This window comes from Cnephaeus nilssonii, assembly GCF_951640355.1.
Source record: "Cnephaeus nilssonii genome assembly, chromosome: 10".
In the NCBI taxonomy this organism is placed as follows: domain Eukaryota; kingdom Metazoa; phylum Chordata; class Mammalia; order Chiroptera; family Vespertilionidae; genus Cnephaeus; species Cnephaeus nilssonii.
The window spans coordinates 9,285,704-9,307,279 of record NC_137081.1 but is presented as its reverse complement, the minus strand read 5'-3'; the positions used below and the strand labels follow the sequence as shown (position 1 = coordinate 9,307,279).

At 39.9% G+C, this 21,576-nt stretch overlaps 1 protein-coding gene across 1 annotated transcript; it reads right to left on the bottom strand.

Moving 5' to 3' along the window:
- Positions 1-5,489: 5,489 nt before the first annotated feature.
- On the bottom strand, positions 5,490-20,373 carry BZW1 (basic leucine zipper and W2 domains 1). The gene is made up of 12 exons (XM_079782507.1): positions 20,250-20,373; positions 19,054-19,127; positions 16,947-17,123; positions 14,183-14,277; positions 13,314-13,379; positions 11,469-11,604; positions 10,201-10,310; positions 9,691-9,861; positions 9,331-9,477; positions 8,693-8,831; positions 8,326-8,448; positions 5,490-7,959 (listed from the first exon to the last, which is right to left on the bottom strand). Exons 2-12 carry the CDS (start codon positions 19,115-19,117, stop codon positions 7,928-7,930), a joined length of 1,260 nt encoding a protein of 419 aa, XP_079638633.1. The 5' UTR covers positions 19,118-19,127; positions 20,250-20,373; the 3' UTR covers positions 5,490-7,927.
- Between the last annotated feature and the right edge of the window lie 1,203 nt (positions 20,374-21,576).

Genomic DNA, 21,576 nt, shown 5'->3' with positions numbered 1-21,576 from the left:
AACAACGATGAGAGAGAAACCCCCTACTGGGGATGTGCTGGTAACAAAGGTACATGCCCTTGACCGGAATCGAACCTGGGATCCTTCAGTCCGTAGGCCGATGCTCTATCCACTGAGCCAAACCGGTTGAGGCTGTGTTTATGAAGTTTATATGAATCTGGACAAATTGTTTTTAGCACCATTTTTCTGTTTTTTGTTGCTGTAAAGAATGGACATGTTTCTTCTATTGGGAGGTTTCCTTCAGTTTTGGAAATACTTAGCTTTGTTTTTATTTTAGTGAATGCCAGCACTGGGACACCTTTTCTAAATCAAATTACATGGGTGTTGGACATACTGTATAATAGATGCTGTATAATTTTATTAACCAAGATCATCCCAATAAGTTCAATAAAAAAGTAAAAATAATTACTGGATATAAAGATAAGATTTTGTTCTCCCTTATATTCCTGTTCAGATTTAATACTGCTGCTTTCCTATCTCCCCCCTGAATGGAATTCTGCAAATGGTTTAAGGTCCTGTGCTCCTTCAGGACATAACAGAAGTTTCCAGATCCCTTACAGCCAAGTCACTATAGTAAGTCAGATTTTTGTCCATGGTTTTAAGACTTACTTAGATTCATAACAAAATTGAGAAGGTGCAGAGGTTTCTGATATACCTCCTGCACCACCACTCATATGCGTAATCTTCCTCATTATCGCCATCCATAACCAGAGGGTTTATTTGCTGTAATAGATGAGCCTGTGTTGATAAAATTACCCAAAGCCTATAGATTACCTTCTGGCTTATTTTTGCTGTTCATTATATTTGTTTGGATAGTTCTGCTCGCAGATAAGTTTCAAGGCAATGTAATGTATGATGATGCATTGTCATAGAACACAGTATTTTCCCTGCTCTAAAAATAAGCTGTTCCTCCCTCCCTCCAGGTCTCAACTTCTAGTAACTAATCTTTTTTACTGTTGTCCAGTTTTGCCTTTTCCAAAATGTCATGTAGTTGGAATCACAAAGTACATAGCCTTTTCAGATGGGCTTTCATTTCACTTAAAGCAGCATTTTTCAACCAGTGTGCATGTGGCAAGAATTTTTAAAACATGCAATACCTGCCTGGCTGATGTGCCTCTGGTTGAGCTTTGACCTATGAACCAGGAGGTCACAGTTCAATTTCCAGTCACATGCCCAGGTTGCAGGCTCAATCCCCAATAAGAGGGTGGGTGTGCAGAGGAAACAGCCAATCAATGATTCTTACCAATAAAATAGCTATACAGCTATGAAGAGTTGAACTTTAAATGCCCATTATTTTAAGTCGGCAGTTTTCAGCCCTTTTCATCTCATGACATAAAAACTTACTAGAGGCCTGGGTGCACAGATTTGTGCACTGGTGTGGGGCGTGGTCTGCGGGGATTACCAGCTGTGGGAGCCCGCACTGATCCTGCTTAGTCAAGTGGCTGCTGAATGAGGAAATTGGTTTGAGCCGATATTTTGGGGTTATGTCTTGGGTAAAGGTATGTTCTGTGTCCTGGAGGAAACTGGTATAGAGAGCTTTGCACCCCAAAGCCACTAGGTGAATGTCCTTGGATGTGTGATGCCAGGTCGGTGACACCATTGGGGATGTTCAGGGCAGCCTTCCTGGCAGGGGGGGTGGGGAGCAGGGAGGTTCACAGTCACTTCCCCTCTTGCCATCTGCATATGCCAGCTCCCTGTGCTCTTTCTAGAGTCTGGATTGTCTCAGGTATTTGATAGGTGCAGAGACTTAGCCTCACCCTGGGCCTGCTAGCGGCTGCTCCCACAACAGGAGCAGCCACTCATCCCAGTCAGCCAAGCAGTGTTCCCACTGGGAGTGCACTGATCACCAGGGGGCAGCTCCTGCGTTGAGCGTCTGCCCCCTGGTGGTCAGTGTGCATCATAGCGACTGGTTGGTTCTGGTTGTTGCTGGGCTTTTACATATATAACTAAAGTACACCCAAAAATATTTTTTGCTTATCTGAAAAAAAGATTTTCATTCACACCAGATGGCTATTGTGTTGGCTGTCAGTTTTTTAATCTAAGGGAAAAGAGGTAAGTGCCCGACTAGTCAGGTATTGCATGTTTTGTATTTGATAATACACACCTCACTTTTCTCCTTCAGGTGTTTGCTAATTTCAGCAAGGCCTTCCCTGGCTACGATTACTTAAAATTGTCACAATCCCTCTTGCCAACACTATGCATATGCATCTTTTTTCTTGAACTTATTTTTATGCAACTCTGGTACTCAGTAAATATTTGGTGGATCACTTTTTTGGAGCAGAGCTCTTAAGAGATACATATAGAAAACCCAGGAAATATTGCATAGGCAGAGGGAGCAGTTAACTGCTCGAGGCAAAAGTCAGTATTCGACAGCAAGACCAGTGTGGTTGAAATTGCATGGGTGTTGGAGATTATTAGATGAGGTTAGAGAGAGCCAGGATCCAGATTATGTAGGGTTTTGCAGATTATAGATTTTATTTTGCACGAGAGGAAGTTCCTAGTAGTTTCCACATGGTGACAAGAATGGTTGCTTGAAGCCCCTTGTTCCAATAGAAAATTGCCTCTTTCCAGTCATAGGGTTCCTAAAAGTTAGGGTATCTTGGTTTTGCTTCAAAATCCTCCAGGAGGTTGGAGGGAGCAGAGGTAACAGGGATAGACAAAATAAGATTGGCCATAAGGTAACAGTTCAAACTGGGTAATGGGTCAATGAAGGGTTTTTTTTTTTTTGCAAAAAATCTTTTTAAAAAGCTTTCCATTAATTGCATCAGATTGGCTAGAGGGTGTATTTCATTACATGCTGCCTGGCATCCCTTACCCTTGTGTGTAAGATTACTCTAGCTGGTGCTGGTCGCCTGAATCAGGGTAGTGATACTGGAGGTGTTATTTTGGAGTTTAGAATGGGCAGGACTTGACCTGTTACATGTGAAGGCTGAAAGGGAAGGGACCTGAAGCTCTCTGGAGGACAGATGGCATTACTGTTCTATGAAGTGAAATACTGGCATTTTCTGAACATGTACATGTTTGGTTGTGTTTGAAGTACATGTGAGCCAACCAAGCAAAACTGGTCTGGAGGAAAAAAATTTCTGGACCCTTTGATGGTACTACAAGGATTTAGCTTTAACAAACTCAAGCACTTAAGGATTACTAGCATACAGTTACCACCAATGCAACAGTCACCACTTCTCTTTACATGAACAGGGAGTCACATGAAATTTTATTCAATCTCCTAGACAAAAAGCGAATTTTAGTTAAAAGTAATACAGCAATATGATGACTAGCTTGGATGTCTACTTGAGGTTGTTCAGAATGCCAAGAACTACCTGGATTATCAGCTATAGTTTTCTCCGTTCAGACTTTGCCATGTCAAGATGCGGTGCTCCTAACTAGAATGAAAACGAGGTGTACTTACAGAGAACCAGAGAATGTAGATCATCTTTTTGAAGTAGAGGTTTCAGTCTATAAATGGGGTTACTTATTCCCCCAATAGGTTTACCTCTAAGTTAACTAAGAAGTCTTCAGGATTTCAGCTTTTAAAAAATGGTTTAAAACAATTTCCTTTTTATATGGTTATACTGACTGGAAATTCCATGAAATGGACCACCTCAATATTTGAGAACTCTGTAGCACCCAAATTCATTCTATACATTTTATGCACAACTCCCAAAGCTGCACCAATACAATAAACATTCTAATACCAGTTCACGGAGATACTGGTCCCTCCAGATAAGTGCAAAGCAAAGGATTTAGTAGGTTTTTTTAAACCACTGTCTCCTAGAGCATTAAATAAGACACCACAAGCAGCCGAGTTATTTTTTTCAGAGGAGACACACACACCAATGAGAGATCACTGATCCATTGATCGGCTGCCTCCTGCACACCCTACCCTGGCACTGGAGCTGAGGCCTGCAACCCAGGCATGTGCCCTGACCTGGAATTGAGTCATGATTACCTGGTTTATAGGTCTACATTCAATCACCGAGCTACATGGCCCAGGCCTTAAATTGTGTTTTTTTTAAAATATATTTTTATTTCATAAGAGAGGAAGGAGATAGAAACATCAATGATGAGAATCATTGATAGGCTGCTTCCTGCATGCCCCCTACTGGGGATCGAGCCCACAACCCTGGCGTGTGCCCTTGATTGGAATCGGACCTGGGACCCTTCAGTCCACAGGCTGACACTATCCACTGAGCCAAACCGACCAGGGCCTAAAAGGTTTTTTTAAATTGATTTTTAGAGGGAGAGAAACATTGTGAGCAAAACATCAAACTGCTGCCTCCTGCATGCCCCCTAAGGAGATCCAGCCTACAATACTGGCACATACCCTGATTTGGAATTGAACTGGCAACCTTTTGGTGTCTGGATGATGCCTAACAGAGTCACGACTCTGGCCAGGTCAACTAAGGTTCTTAGAGTTACTAAATTGACAGTAATTGAGTGCATTGGTAAACTGTCCTCATCCTGTTTAAAATTCATTGTAAATGCACTGGAAAATTATGATTGGACCTGATATGACTCCTAATTACCCAGTTAAATGGGGAGAGGAGTGAAGGAGAAAGGGAGTTTAGAAGCCTTTCTGATCCAACCAAGTTTCATACAATTATGCATAGGTTATGTTCAGGTATAAATTCACTGCAATTCAAGTTTTCTAGACAGAAGCCAATCATAAATTATTTTGAAGTAAAAAATACTGATTATATCTTCTAGAGTCCACTTAAAGCCTACTGAACAACTAGATCTTAAACCTTCAGGACTCAGTAGGATGAATAGGTTAACTTACATATATTAGGGGACTAATACCTTATATATAAAAAATCATAGCAAGGCATTTAGCATAACTCTCACAGAAATGATTAACTTATTTTACATGGCACCTGTAAACAGCACCCGAGGGAAATTTTTACAAAGGCAATTTAGTAGTCTAAGCAATAATGTACACTAAAACTCTGATACTTATGTTACATTTAAAGCCCAGTAGTTGTGCCAGTTCCTGCAAGCAACCTCAGTGACAGTAGGTGCATCAGTTAAATATCAGTTAATATTTCAATACCATTTACCAGTGTCTTGCCCAACAACTTAAAATCACTCATCCAGAATTTTAATTGATTTTTATAGATTAGAAGGAACCCAAATAGCTCTCCCATACATTTACAATCCAGGAAGAATATCTAAAGACCACCAAAGTCAATGGGAAATGACTTGTCTGATGTCTATGGTGGGCTACTGTTCAAAAAAAGGGTGACTGGCAGGAAACAAATTTCCTGTATTTTCTAATAACCCTTGAGGAAAAAAATACTGCTTCAGGATATGGATCTACATGAAGATATGTCTGCCAATGCAAATGGCTATCTCTAGGTCCTCTCTTACTTTAAAATAAGATGTATTAGGTACAAATTCTCATTGGGGGCCATGTCACCCCCAAATGGGACAAAAAAAAACAAACCCATATTCTTTTAATGTATAAAGCAGGTACAATACACATAACAAGCTTATCTGTAATAAAATTTATTGGGATGCTATAAGAAAACTCTAAAAAGGCTTCCCGGAGGAGGGTGATGAGCTTTGAGAAACACTGAATTAGAAGTCGTGTCTCAGTCACATGCATTTCCTCTTACCACCATCATTATGCTGTGTCAAAATATCCTTGGTGTTTTGGGTATTTGGAATTTTCATAAGAACAGCATAATAAATATCTCTAGGACAATACTCCAGTATAATTAAGATTAAAAAACTTATGATCAGCTCTAAACACATTTAATTATGGCATCTAAGAGACTTATCCTCTGAAATGGAAACCAAGTTAGGAAAATCAACATTTATCTAATCATACAAGTACAGTTTTAACATCTATATTAAGAATTACATATTTGAGGCCATAGGTTGGCACTGGCAACTGAGTTTTCCAAAATTACCATTTAGAATTCTAAAAGAAAATCTGCAGTCTTTTCAGAAAGCATTCCCTTTTTTTATACTGTCACAGGTGATACCCATTTACTATAATATTGTAAGTAAACACTACTTTGTCATTATGAAGAAAAAAACTGTGATCAGACAAAGATCATAATGTAGTTCTGTAAGACTACACATTCACTATACACAGTATATAATAGAACAGGGTACACTTTGAACGGCAGTAACATGCAATAATTTGGTTGTAGAAATGTTATGTAGTTTCTGCTACATCACAGTTCTTTGTAGGTGTTTATAGTTTGGGAGCTATAAGGGTGAAAGAGCAATTATTTAATGCTTACATAGTAGAAACGCCTGAAGGTATAACATACAGTTACCACTGGACATTAGCATGGAATTTACAAAAGAAAAAAAAATAAAGATTGACCTATATAACCTAAGAATAAGGATTGACTTAATTTTTTTAAAAAGTCTTAAGGACTACAAATTACAAAGCAAAAGCAAATCACTACGTAGAAACCTAGTGAATACATTTTGCCTGTGCATGAAAATTTTATTAAGGTTATTCATTTAACAATTTCACCCCATTCACAATGGTATCAATAATAATGTTCTTCTTAAGGTAACTATACACCTTCACTTCAAATTATACTACATATTATTCCCTCCAGATGAATTGTTAAACACCAAATTCTTGGCTCATAAAAATGGCACCTTTGAAAGGGGCAATTTCCACTCAGTCTCTGGTGGCATTATTCCAAGCTAAGTTTCTTTCAACAATCAAAACTTCCAAAATCTTCACTTTTAAGGTGAAGTCTTTCCAACCAAAAAGTGTGGTCACATATGTAGATGGATGGCATTAGATGAAAATTAAAATAAGTGAATTAATTGTATAGAAAAGATGTTTGGCTCATGGCAATTAAAAAATTTAAAAAGGCAACTAGGGTATGTTAATAGCCAAATGCTTGAGTCATTAATTAGTGAATATTAATTAGTTATAAGAATGAGGCTGGTCCTATCACTACACTACATTCTTTACATCAAATACTCTAAGCCAATAGGAAATGAGTTAAATTTAGAGTCCCAATTAGAACATGCTGGCACTTAATATTTCCAACAATTTACTGGGTTTAGTACAGTCGTTTCATTACTCACACTATTTCATGAGTCCTTTCCTAACATTCGAAGTGTATGACAAGTGTTAAATTCATTAAATGACAAGACTCTTCTAAGGTACAGTTGTAAATGGTATGATAAGAATACCCATATGTTCTGCTTGAAAAGATAGAAACTGAATGCAGAAGTTTCTCAATGGGAAAAAGCTCAACTTTCTTCTTCCCACCACCTCTGCCACATACAGTTTCCCAAAGACCTCACTTTCAAGCTTGTTCTCCATGGCTTCACTAAGGAATGAAAATCAGAGCAAACAACTGAGCTCAAACATATCTGGAGCTAAAATTCAAGAAAAATATTAACATGTAAGCAATGGTCCAAATACTCGATTCATGTTAATGAATTCAATTACTGCATATGAGATTTTTATAGATGAGGAGGGCTTTGGGCATACCAAATTATCACACAAATCATTGCTTTTTGAGACTTTGGATACTTTTACAGTTTAATTTGCAAACAGAATTTTTATAACAAATTATTTTTAACCAAATCATATCTTGAAAACTGTTTATATAGAAAACCCAGGAAAAAAGTGAACTGTTCATTGCGGAAGGCCTTAAATTACATCATTACAGTAGAAAATACAGGAGGTAGAAGGTAACTGAAAAGACTAATGCAACATTAGATTCAAATCTACAGCTCCTGTAGCTACTTAAAACATGGTTTTAGAAACTAAACCCAACATTTCCAGTAACCATAGAAACAGTTAAAATAAAATCTGCCATGAAAGCCCTTATATCATGCTTGATATAGGGAGGTAGGAAGATGTAAGAACCAGGACACATGAGACATGACATTTTATCTACAACTCCTGTTTGCTTTACTGAGGATGTAGTTTCAAAATTCAGTCACCTTCTTCAGCTTCAGACTCAGATTCTAGAAAAGGGGGAAAATGGAGTGAAGCATTATATACCAGAAAGCAAAAGTTCCCTTTTATAACTGTGAAGTCTTTTATTAATGTCCTATTTATATGAGGGATATTAAAAAGTATTCATTTATAAATCTCAGATTTCATATTAGACATTCTTAAAATTTTCAAATTTCCTCCTAAGACAGTAGTACTAGGGTCATCAGAATATTTTAATAATTAAAGTCTAGTTTTCCTCAGCTGCTTTAGAGTCAATAAATCAACAGAAATCTGTACTCTAGGTACAAAACAGTATCTGAACGAGAGAGGCACATGTGGACACATTCTATGGCCACCCTTAACCAGTTCTTAGGCTTCTGCCACAAAAGACTTACCTTCTTCAGCATTTTTGAGCCACTCCACAAACTTTTTCATTTGTTCCAGGAAGACACTTTTCCCCTTTGCAACATGTGCATCTTTGTACCACTTCAGAATGGGTTCCTCACTCAGGACTTCAGCTATAAAGAAGAGCGATCATTACATTTGGGGAGTTTTCAAACATGTCTCTATCTCAGCATTAGAACCTACCTAAGGTGAAAGAAAGGGAAGAAAGGGAGGGGAGGGGAGGGACGGACTGTATTCAAAACATTTTTAATTGGTATCTTCAACTAATTTTTAAAGAAAAACAAAGAGCTAGCTACCCAGCCAGGGCCACATTCTTTATTAAAAACAAACAAAAAACTTTGAGAAATTTTAAATTACCTTTGTAAAAAAGCACCACTATTTTCTGGAAGGCTTTCATGAAATGAATGTTATCATAGCAATACTCCTGAATCTTCAGTAACAGAGTCAGCTCAGACTGACCTTGAGTAGTAAAGGCAGCAAGGAGAGGGCTGTATTGCTTTTGAAGGGAAGTGAGAAAAGATTCAGTTATTCATTCTGCTAACCATCCATTATAAAATTCCTAAAATACAGAACATAACTATCTTTCACAATCACTGTGAATTATATTCTATTTAGTGGAAATTAAAAAAAATAGTAACGCTTAAGCATCTATGTTAAATAAATAATACTGCATCAGGGATTCCAGATAACTGTCAATAACAATGTTTACTATTTTAAAGGAAAAAGAAGAAAATTTCCAAAATTCCATAAAAATCAAACGCCAAATTGCAGGCGTAAGCTACTTTTAAACACATACTCGTTTTTAACCTGTGAACCAAACAAAACCCAGGCCAGGCTTTAAAAAAAGTTACATCAATAATTATTATGTTATTTGTCTATTTACTGGTTGAATTATCCCCACGAACCAGATGTGATAAACGCTCTTAGAAAAGCAGGCACAGTTCACTTTTCCAAGTTTAAAATCAGAATGTCTTGTCAAGGCACAGCTCTACTACCTTCAAGTGCTTGATGGCTTGCTCTGCTACAAGCTCCTCTTTTTTGTTCCATTCCACAGTGCTCATTACACTGGACCAGATTAACCCAATCACAACCGGTTCTGGGATGTTGTTTTTTTTCATCTCCTCCTTCACATACAAAATTATCTGCAAAAGAATCCAAATTTAGTGAACATAAATGATATGTATGTACATACTCCCCCAAGTGTTGTAATTTCTGGGCCCAAGAAGGCACTAAATATAAAAAAGACTGAGGCAAAGCCCCGACATAATATTCATATTCTATAGCTATTAATTAAAGCCCACTCTAGTGAAATACTTCAGCTATATAAAGACAGCTTAAACAAAAAAACATCTTACATCCTTAAATGGATCACCACGGGACATCTGTTCTTGAAGCTCTTTCTGGAGTTCTTTACGAGCTCCTATGGTTTGCTGATTCCGAACATATTCTGAAAGCTCTTTTAAGCCTGCCTCAGTGAAATACTTTGTGAAGTGTTCAACGCTTTGTTTATTGGCAGGAAAAAGTTCCTGAAAGGAGAAGTTAGTCTAGTTAGATTATATTTAAATCAGGATAAGAAAAACTCTTAACAGATTACAAATGACAAAATTCCTTATTATACTTTCCTGGCAAGAATGGCAAAAAAGAATGACAGAAAGTACCCCAGCTGGTGTGGCTCAGTGGTTGAGTATCAACCTATGAACCAGGAGATCATGGTTTAATTCCTGATCAGGGCACATGTCCTGGTGGTGAGCCTGATCCCCAGTAGGAGGCATGCAGAAGGCACCCAATCAATGATTCTCATCATGAATGCTTCTATCCCTCTCCCTCTCCCTTCCTCTCTTAAAATCAATAAAGAAGCTACAAACCATCAGTCTGTTATCCATGCTGACTTTCCGAAGACTTGAAGCTACTGCATTGATGTCTTTTTCATTTATCCATGATTTAAAGAGCTTTACAGCAAAAGCTGCTGAAACCCCTGTAGAAAAAAGAGCACACTTAGCAGAACCACCTTTCTGGACTCAACCTCCCCATTTCCTCCCTCCATAGTTAAACCACACAGGACTACTCACTTTATCCCCACTTACTCCTGAACTTCCCTCTGCTACTGCTTACCATTTAACTCCAATTTCTCTAGCCTACCATTTGCTGACTGTGTATTCTTACTCAAGTGAAACTGTTTTCTAATGTGTAAAATGAGGGTAAACAGTTCTTACAATTGACAGGGTTGCTGTGAAAATTAAAATAAAGCATGTTAAATACTGAGTACTCTGGCCAATGTGGCTCAGTTGGTTGTAGCATCCTCCCATTCACTAAAAGGTTGTGGGTTTAATTCCTCATCAGGGCACATATGAAAGGCAAACAACCAATATTTCTTTCTCTCCCCCTCTCCCTAAAAATAGATAGAAACATATCCTTGGGTGAAGATTAAAATTATAAAAAAATAAAAATAGTACTCTTAAAGAAAAAAGTTAGCTTTGTTACTATAAAGAATAATTTACCGCCCTAACTGGTTTGGCTCAGTGGATAGAGCATTGGCCTGCAGACTGAAGGGTCCCAGGTTCAGTTCCAGTCAAGGGCATATACCTTGGTTGTGGGCACATCCCCAATAGGGGGTGTGCAGGAGGCGGCTGATCGATGTTTCTCTCTCTCTCACTGATGTTTCTAACTCTATCCCTCTCCCTTCCTCTCTGTAAAAAATCAATAATATATTAAAAAAAAAAAAAAGAATAATTTACCTATGGAGATCAATAGAAGGGGCTTATTTTCCTTTTCAGCTTGACATTTCCCCCAAATGGCATTTTCTCTATTAAAGATGATCCCAAGTCTCCCAATTGGAATTAATCTCCTTATGGATTACCATGGAATTAAAATCCTTTTACTTTATAATCACATTGTATCTGGACTCTGGATATTTGCTGTATACCTATATTAAGCCATTAACCCTGGATGCCAAAAGTATATAATAAATGTCTCATGAATCTGAACCAACCTATTAAATTTAAAGATAGTGAAAAAGACGATTACACAAGTCAAATCTAAATAAACTCTAAGTTTTATATCAGTCTATCTTTCATGCTCTTATCTACCCTACCCTCAACCAACTAAAAACTAACCTTTACTAAAGGTAAATTACCTTCTTTAACCAAATTCTCATTATAAAGGCTATTAAGAATGGATGCATTAAGTGTTCCATTAGCCAGAAGAACACCAGTCAACATAGCCAGCTTGTTCCTCTCCGACTCCGAAAAACCCTTTAAGAACAGCAGCAGCTATAAAAATAAATAGTTATAGGTTAAAAGAGCAACTATATAAAGAGACGCAGTAAAGCATACTATACTGGTTACAAGTATGGGCTCTGGAGTACCACCCACGTTTGTGTGTCAGATATAATACACACTAGAGGCCCGCTGCACGAGATTCATGCACTGGGGGTGGGGGTGTTCCCCTCAGCTTGGCCTTCTCGCAGTCCAGGACTGCTTGGGGGTTGTCTGAAAGCCGGCAGTCACACATCCTGCAGTCTGGGAAGCTCCTGCCACCGCTGCTACACTCACCAACCATGAGCCCAGCTTCTGGCTGAGCGGTGTTGCCCCTGTGCAAGCGCACTGGCCACCAGAGGGCAGCTCCTGCGTTGAGCGTCTGCCCCCCCTGGTGGTCAGTGTGTAATAGCTACCGGTTGGTCCACCCTTCGGTCGATTTGCATATTACGCTTTTATTATATAGGATTATATAGGCTATAGGATTAGCCGAGTGATCGTAGGCAAGTTAACTTCTGTGCCTCAGTTTCTTCATATGTAAAATGTGGATTAAACTTGATCATAGGGTTTTTGTAAATATTAAATGAGTTTAATTAGAATAGTGCGATACTTAGTAAATGTTACCAAAAACATTACCATATATTATATATCTAAGACTCAAACAGCAAGTAAGCTAAATTTCCCTTTATCAATGTATTTAATTCTAATCCTCTATTGTCTATCTTTTGAACAAATCCCACTTTGATTTTTAGTCTTCTGACACTTATTTGGACACAGAGCTTAAGAAACCCAAAACACTAATTCAAAAAGATATATGCATTCCTATGTTCACTGCAGCATTATTTATTTACAGTAGCTAAGGTATGGAACCAACCCAAGTGCCCATTAACAGACAAGTGGATGAAAAAAAGCTGTGGATAGAGCATCGGCCCGTGGTCAGGTTCGATTCTGGTCAAGGGCATGTACCTCAGTACAGGCTCCATCCCTGGCCAGGGCGCGTATGGGAGGCAACCAATCGATGTGTCTTTCTCATATCAATATTCCTCTCTGTCTCTCCCTCGTACCTTCCACTTGCCCTCTAAAAAAAAAAAATCAATGGAAAAATGTCCTCGAGTAAGGATTAACAACAAAAAACTGTGGTACATATATACTTGACCATGAAAAAGAACAAAACCTTAATACGGATGGATCTAGAGGATATTATGCTAAGTGAAACAAGTCAGACAAAGAAAGGCAAATGCCATGATTTCACTTATATGGGGAAATATAATAAAAAAATAAATGAACAAACAAAATAGAAACAAACTCAAAGAGAACAAACTGATGGTCACCAGATGGAATGGGGACTGGTGAAAAGGGGGAAGTGATTAACAAGTACAAATGACAGTTACATCTAAAATGATCTGAAACCGCCCTGACCGGTTTGGCTCAGTGGATAGAGCGTCGGCCTGCGGACTGAAGGGTCCCAGGTTCGATTCCGGTCAAGGGCATGTACATTGGTTGCGGGCACATCCCCGGTGGGGGGTGTGCAGGAGGCAGCTGGTCGATATTTCTCTCCCATCCATGTTTCTGACTCTCTATCCCTCTCCCTTCCTCTCTGTAAAAAATCAATAAAATATATTAAAAAAAAAAAAAGATCTGAAACCTGTGGCTGAATTAGGACGTAAAACTCCCCTCTTTGACCTCAACCTTCTATTTCCTACAAAACATATTGCACTTCATACCTTTTTCACTTCATCTTCAAAACCTTTCTCCAGGTATTTGTAGCGCCTGATTAACTTGTTAAAAACCTATGAAGAATAAATAGTAAAGAAATAAAATAAATTCAGTTCAATGATAAATTCATATATACAGATTTCAGGTTCCTAAAAAGATCTAGGTCAGGGCCCTGAGATCTCTGTGATAGTATCTCTAGAACAGCAAAGAAGTGAACCTTCCACTAGATATGTTTACAAGCTGTTTAAACCTGCTTGCGAAGAGTCTGTCAACTCCCAAACACTGCAATGTTCCAATGTAATGCTGTTAACACTTTAATAGCACCCCACAATAAATCTTTATTGCCAAATATTAAAGCAAAGACTAACTGTTGCTCATATATAAGTCATTTACCTATTTGTAAGATATACTAAATAGTTCTACTTCCCTAATGATACAGATAACAAAATCTGTTAGATACACTTGAATTCTTGGCTTATAGTAATGAAAGCATAACTATGTATGAAACATTCAAATGAGATTTTTATTGTTAAGCTAATCTGCCTCATTCACTTTTTAAAAACTCATACGCAGAATAACTCAATGATAGAAATTATGACAGGGAACTGATTTTCCTTTTGACATTTTTTCTTAAAAAATGGATTCATTTCAGAGGGACAAACAGGAAAAGGGCTAATTCAATCTTTTCCTACTTTGTTTGCTTCAACACATTTTGAAGTTCCTAATTAATCATATTTCATAAGAACATTCACTTTAAACCTTCAATTCAAATTCCTTCAATCTTCCACTGCAACCTCTTAAAAGTAGATGTTTCCTTAAACATTAGTCATATAGATAATGGCAGGTAACCAAAATTATTATGTGAACTTTCATTTACCTGAGCAAATGCTTGCATGGTCTCTAGGTCTTCTTGTGCTGCAAACACACAGACATCTGTACGCATCATGTCATCTGCCAGTGTACCACCTGGGGCTAAGGAACATGTTACAAAAAATTTATAGTGACCTTCATTTAAAATGAGTACCATTTCAATTTTACTTTTTGTGAGGATTCTCATCTCTCTATATAAAAGGCTAGGTGACCGACCATGCGTTCCTCCTACCAGCCGGTACATATGACACGCACTGGCAATTTAAAAATAAACATTGACTTGCGCATGCGCAATACATATAAAGCTCTCGGAATGGATATTATTGAAATCCCTCATGAAATGATTTGTAATGATCTATTATTGAAACTACCTTTGGAAATAGTATATCTATAGATTATATCTAAACATGCGATTCTTTGTCCTAAAAATGAGCACGTTCATAAATTAAATGAAGAAATTTTGGATATACTAGATGGAGATTTTCACACCTATTTTGAGTGATGATTCCATTGATTCAGCGGATGATGCTGAAAATGAAAATTTTCTCATTGAATTTAATAGTACTCCTTCGGGAATGCCATGTCATAAATTAAAATCGAAAGTAGGTGCAATCACCACGCTACCGAGAAATCTTAATAGTAAATGAGGTCTTTGTAATGGTACTAGATTTATTATCAAAAGATTGAGACTTAACATAATTGAAGCGGAAGTATTAACAGGATCTGCAGAAGAAAAGGTTGTTCTGATTCTAAGAATTGGTTTGTCCCCACCTGACACTGGCCTCCCATTTAAATTAATTCAAAGACAGTTTCCTGTGATGCCAGCATTTGCAATGACTATTAGTAAATCACAAGGACAAACTCTAGACAGAGTAGGAATATTCCTACCTGAACCCGTTTTGGACATGGTCAGTTATATGTTGCTTTCTCTTGAGTTCGAAAATGTGACATTAAAGTTAAAGTTGTAAATACTTCATTATAAGGGAAATTAGTCAAGCACCCTGGAAGTGTTCTTACTCTTAATGTGGTATACAGGGAGATATTAGAATAAGTTTAATCAATTTATCAGTCGTTTTTATCAATGTTGTTTTATATCATGTTTTTGTTTTTATATGTCTGTTATTTTATTAATAAAATTATATATTGTTTTCATATATATTTTACTAATTTTCTTTCATCTCTGACACTTCTATTATAGAGAAAGGGTGAATAGCAATATTAAAATATTTCTTCTAACTAATTTCCTTTCAATGTGCACAAATCCGTGCACCCAGCCACTAGTTATGATAAAGTTCTAACATGATTTAACCCTTTGCACTCACTTGCTTTTTCTCGAGATGCTAACCGTGTGGAGTCACACTCGACATCCGAGTGCAAAAGGTTAAAAGCAAGTCAATTTCTCAGCAGGAACATGGCTAAGCTGGCCCAATATGTGTGAATAAAGTGAAGCAGTTTACAGAAATAGCCCACGTTAGCAACTCAATGAAACCTGCTGCATTAACCAATAATAGTGCCAAATCTGTCACTCCAAGTGGAGATGTTCAAAGGTGGTTTTGACATAATTTTACATAAATTCACAAGTTAGAAACTTTATTTTTAGATACATTTGTAAGTATTTATGGATAAAATGATGTCTGAATACTTAAAAATATGAAATTGATAGGGCATAAACAGAATAAGACTGTTAATAATTATTGAATCAGAAGTTCATACTATTCTCTCTAGGATATGCTTGAAAATTTTCTTGGTAAATGTTTTAAAAATAATTCTATAAACAGACTTGATAGCAATATTATGAATGGTAAATAGATATATTTCATATTTCTTACTACAAACTGGTAATACAATGAAAGAAATATTCATTTGACTAGGCACGAGAATGTATGAATGTTAAATTTCTGGTTCCACCACTGAGCAATTGTTTGACTGCATGTAAGTCACTGAAGCCTTTCTAAGCATCCATTCTGCATGTATACAAATGGAGTTCTGATTCTGTCAGCTTGGCCGTGAGGGTCAATACAATTATTACCATGAAAACATTTTGAAATACATTAAAGAGCTATGGAAATACCATCATCATTTCAAGATATGTAATTAAGTAGCACAATCTGTTAAGGTATCCTGAGCTGTTGAGGGTGGATGTATAAGTTAAAGCAGTACTGTGCAACAAAACTATGTGAGCCACATAATGTAATTTCAAATCTTCTATTAGCCATATTAAAAATAAAAGGTGAAATTAATTTTAATAACTTTAACCCAGCATATCAAAATAGTTTTGAACATTCCAGTATTCAAATTATTGTTGAAATCTAAGTTTTTAAAATCCAATGTCTATTTTACACTTTTAGCACATCTCAATTTGGACAGTCACATATACTTTGTAGCTAATGTACTGAAGCATATAGGACTAAAGGCTTTTAAATATAGAAGTATTTCATAAGATAGAACAAGAGGAAAGGTTTTCCAACCTGTTCAAACACATATGGGGGAGGGAGGGAGGGGGGGAGGGGAGAGAATCACTGATTGGGGGTCTTGTAGGGGTTTGGGTTATCAGAAAAGTTATCCCCAAATGTTATAATTCTGTAACACACTTTAAATATAAAGCTAGACAGAGCAAGGCAATCTGCTAACTTGCTATGGTCTGGGAGTTAAAAGTGGAAAAATCCTAAGGGGGTTAAAAAAAACCCAAAGCCACCCCACAAACAGTTTATATTCTGGATTCTAACAATCTTCTCCATACAGCACACTTCCCACAAGACCCAGACTCTTACCCAGCATTCCCCCGGCCACCAGAATGTCAAAGAGTGTTTCTGCATATCGGCGGTAATCAAGTTTTGCTCCAGAAGCATCAAGAAACTTTGCTACTGCTTCCAAATCAGTACCAGTTTCACTTAAGCCTTGAATAATACAGTCTTGAAACTGAGTAGGGTCAAACCTCTCTTTTTCATCTAAGGAGAAAGAAAACCCCATTTAGCTTTAAAAGGCTTACCAAAATGCCATGAAATCACCACCTTAGGAAGTTATAATCACTGAATAAGACATTCACCACTATGTCATTTATTTCAACAGCTGGAAAAAAATGAACATAAGCTAGATTACCCAAGACCTGGAACGCTAGCAAATAAACAGGAGACTAAACACACATCCTGTGCAAGTTTTCCCTCTGCTAACCCAAGGCAGGTGCCTAGGCACAGAATTGTGTAGCTTTTCTTCCACTATTTTTCCACGAGTCGCAGTAAGTAAGCTAAATGAGGTAGTGTGTTTCTACTGCCAGGGAACAATTTCTATTTGAAAAGTTCTTCCATTGCCCCTGGGCCTTTTTGAAATTTAGGGCATCCTCTAAAAATTTCCAGAGTGAAATTTTGTCCAAACACTGAAGCTGTTCTTTTCTTTAAATGCCCATAATACTTTGTATGCTTTTTAAAAAACTCACTCCTTTGGTACTTATTAAGATCCAATATATGACAGAAACTACACTAGCTCCCTTGCTTCATCCTTTTAACAACCTTGTGAGGTAGATCTTTTTTGTTCCAACTATTCAGAAGGACAATTGAAGCCCAGAGAAATTCAAGACCAGTAGCTAAGAGCAAGGACTCTTGAGACAAACTGCCTGATACAAATCCTGACCATCATTTAACTGTCTGAGCAACTAGTCTCATTCTTTATGTGTAAATTTTCATATTGTAAATGGCAATTAAGAGTAGTGCCTATCTCATGAAGTTGTTGTGAATATTAAATGATATTAAGATAGAAAGCACTCAGAACAGTGCCCTGGGTACATACCTAGCTTTCATTTAATTGTTATCACACAATCCATGATAGGGTTTGATTTCTCTATCTAGGTTAGAAGCTGCCTTAACTTTCACACAGCATGAGGGTGACCAACTCCTTGTTTGTCCAAGACTCAATCATTAAGAATTAGGAGAGCATGAGGGATCTCAATCTGGAAGCAGGAAGTAACATCTCTTCCTGATGTTAACAATAAAATTATTTATATAAAGGTGAATGCCAGTAATCCACATACTCTTCCCTATTATTGCTAAATTGCTCTGGTTTCCAACTTCTGTTCCTCCTCTTGAGAAAATCTACTGACTTAAATGTAAATGAATCTGCAAAGACTAGAATCAAATCACTATGATCTCCCCAATACAGGGGGACAAACTATAACTACAGATTTACAAAACATTCAGAATATATATCTCAAAATGTCTCTATTCAGAGTAGAAAAACAATTTATAACTAGTTGACCCAGTTCTCCCTTTTCTCAAAATCTACTATAAAGTTGACATGTGCTTTTGAGCAATAATGAAGGGAAAATACTAAGCCCAATATAAAATATACCTGAGACCACATCTCATTTAACTTTGCATCACCAGTATATAATGCTTTGCTACAAAATTCAGTATTCATCTACGTGCCCGCTAATATAAAGTAGTTGGTATAATTTTAGTCCTTTTCTTATTAGCTCTGTGAGAAATATTTAATTTCAAAAAAATTACAATATAAAAAAATTATAATGTTAATAACTGTTCCATAATTAACTTCCATGGGCCAAATGTGATTTTGCTCTCACCAATCTTCACAACCTTTGGGTGAAATTAGTGATCACACCAGGGGCTCTCTTTTTATAAATGAACCTTTTCCCTCAAACAAAAATGTGCTTAAATGAAATTTGCCATTAAAAATGCAGCCCATACTTTTCTAAAATAAATAACTTAAAAATATTAAGGGTATCTGAAATAGTCAACTAGAAATTCACGTTCCTTTCTCTATTTTCTCTTATGGTTTTAATACTGAGCAACTGTCACCTAGAGGAACCAAGGTATAAAAGTTATTCTGGAGACCTGAATAAAGATATTCTTAAAACAAATTATTTACCTCTTTTTCTGGTTTTAAAACGCTGGCCTGATAGCGTTGGCTTTTGCTGCTTTTGATTATTCATAAAAGACACCCTAGGAGAAGAAAAACAAGGCCGTAAAAACAGTGCCGTGACATTCATTTTAAAAACAAAGCATTAAACCTTGGTCTAGTCACAAGTAAAACAAATTGACCCCTCACTTTCAGTCTTGACAGTAAAAACGATTACCTTCGCTTTAATTAACCATAACCTCAGAACTTGCCATTTCTCCCTACAAGAAGCCCTTTAAAGACGGAAGGAGAAGTACACTTTGAGGTGACTACAGCGCCAGTGACCGGCGGCACATCACCCACCAGACACACAACGTTTTGGTGTCTTCCTCGTTCCTCTAAATTCGCCGACACCTTCCACTACTCAACTGACAGATTACCCACTGGTCAGTCAACGCGCAGGACTCGGCCCAAAGGCGGATCCCCGCGGGGGGACCCTGCCCTCACGCCATACCGGCGGCCGCAGCGCTCCCGCCGCAAAATTAACTGACAGCCGGCCGAGCCTCCCCTGCCCCACGATCCAAGCCTGCTCGAGGGCACGTGTCTCCCCACCCACGCCCTTCCCGCGCCTCCCGCGCCCACCACCCCGCCCAGTGTGCCCCGGGTCCCGGCGGGCTGCTGTGGGCGCCGCTCCGGGCCCCGCCGCTCCGTCTTCACTGACCCCGTCGCCGGCGTGGACGGCCGCCGCGACGAGCGGACCGACGGCGCCGAGGCGCTTCGCGCCGGGGGCCCCGCCGCCCCGTACATCCGCCCGCCCTCCAGCGAAAGCAGCTGCGGGGGAGGCGGCCGCAGTGGTGGTGGCGGCTCCTCCGCCCCGCCCGCCGGAACCCCCAACGCGTACATCACCCAACAGAGGCCGCGGCGGCTTTGTTACCCAGGCCGGGCAGGGCCCGAGGGGGCTGTCTCGGCCGCGGCCTCCGCCTCGGGCGCCGCGACGCCCTCCCCGGGGTCCCCGTTCCGGCCCGGCCGCCCCTCGGCCTCCCCGATGAGACGGCGGCCCGGGCCCTCGAAGACTGGCTCCGGCCCGGCCCGGCCCGGCCTCATGGGGCGGCCTCCGCCTGGGCCCCTCCGAGCCGGGCCGCAGAGCGCCCGCCGCCGCCCTCGCTCTCTACCCGCCGCCTAGGGGCCGCCACTCGACCCCGGGGCGGGAGGGCCCCGAACCTCACCGAATTTAAGGCGAAGAGAAAAGGGCCAGAAACTCCAGATGTGGCGACAACAGCGGCGGTCTGGCGGTCTCTTCTCGGCGACCGGAACTAACGCGAGGAGGAGGAGGAGGGAGCGGTGCCGCCCCCGCCCACCGCTCTTCTATCGCGAGATTTCGTCGCGCGCCTCGCCCCGCCCCTCTCTTGCGTGGAGGCCCCGCCTTTTCTATAGCTCGGGGCTCGGGTTGGGAGACAAGGAAAGGGAAGAATGGAGGGTTTCCAAGCCATTTTTTAAAAATTTTGTTCTTGAGTTCCAGGTTTCTCGGACACTCATCCCGGACTAGCCTGTCGTTCTCTCACCGCGTCGTTATCCGTCCTCTTAGCACATGGAGGGGCTGGAAGAATAGAAGATCCCCCATCACCCCAGGCAGCCTCAAGGAAGCTGGGCCCTTGAGCCCCGCGTTCCTTCCTCATCGACCCGCTCCTGTCACCGGAAGTCGAAGCGGGAGGGCGGGCCGGGGTGGGTGGTTGGGGCCCTTGACGGATGGGGGTAGGTTGGCCTGGCCTGGCTTCCACTCGGGCTGTGCTAAGTCCAAAGCGGGCTGCCCTAGGCCTAGGGTGCTGGTCGGGTGGGGTCGGGCACCACCCCCCAAGAGCGAGGAAGGCCCGGCTGAGGGTTCGGGAAGAAATCCTGCCCCGGGACTGTTGTCACCACTCCTTGCCGTGGTCTCTGCAGTGTTCTCCTGAGAGCAGTCATTGCGGGGACTTGGAGAGCATCCAGCCCCCTGGAGGACTTGAAAAGCACAGATTGTTGTTGTGGGGTCGAACCCTGGAGTCAAAAATAAGACCACCGGAGGCTGCTGATTGATTAAAAAAGCAGGCAAGGATTTATTGAACTGGCCAGGACGGCCGCGAGAGCACCACACGCAGGTGGAGTCCACACCACCGCTGTCCCAGGTGTAGGCAGTCCTTTTAAAGGTCCAAACCACAAAAATTTTCCTTTGTTCTAAATTCTAAAGTCTGGGAACAGCCTGCAGGGGGGTTCCCAGCCCCTGCTGGACATTATTGGAATGTGGCCCTATCTTGGGAAAGCAGGTTTTTACAGAACAGAACCAAGTGGACTCAGTAATCTCTAAAGGTTATCTACAGTTTCTACTCCTGGAGCTACTGAGTCAGTGGAATCAATCTCCTGTAGTCCTGGTCCACAGGCTCAGGAACATTACCTCTGTGAGTCTCCAGGCCTCAGTCTGGAAGTTGAGGTAACCACCCTATTGTCCAAGCAAGCAAGTGCGTGCAGAAGCCAGAATAGCAGGGTTAAAATTCAAACAGCAGTTTTTACTGCTGTTTTTTA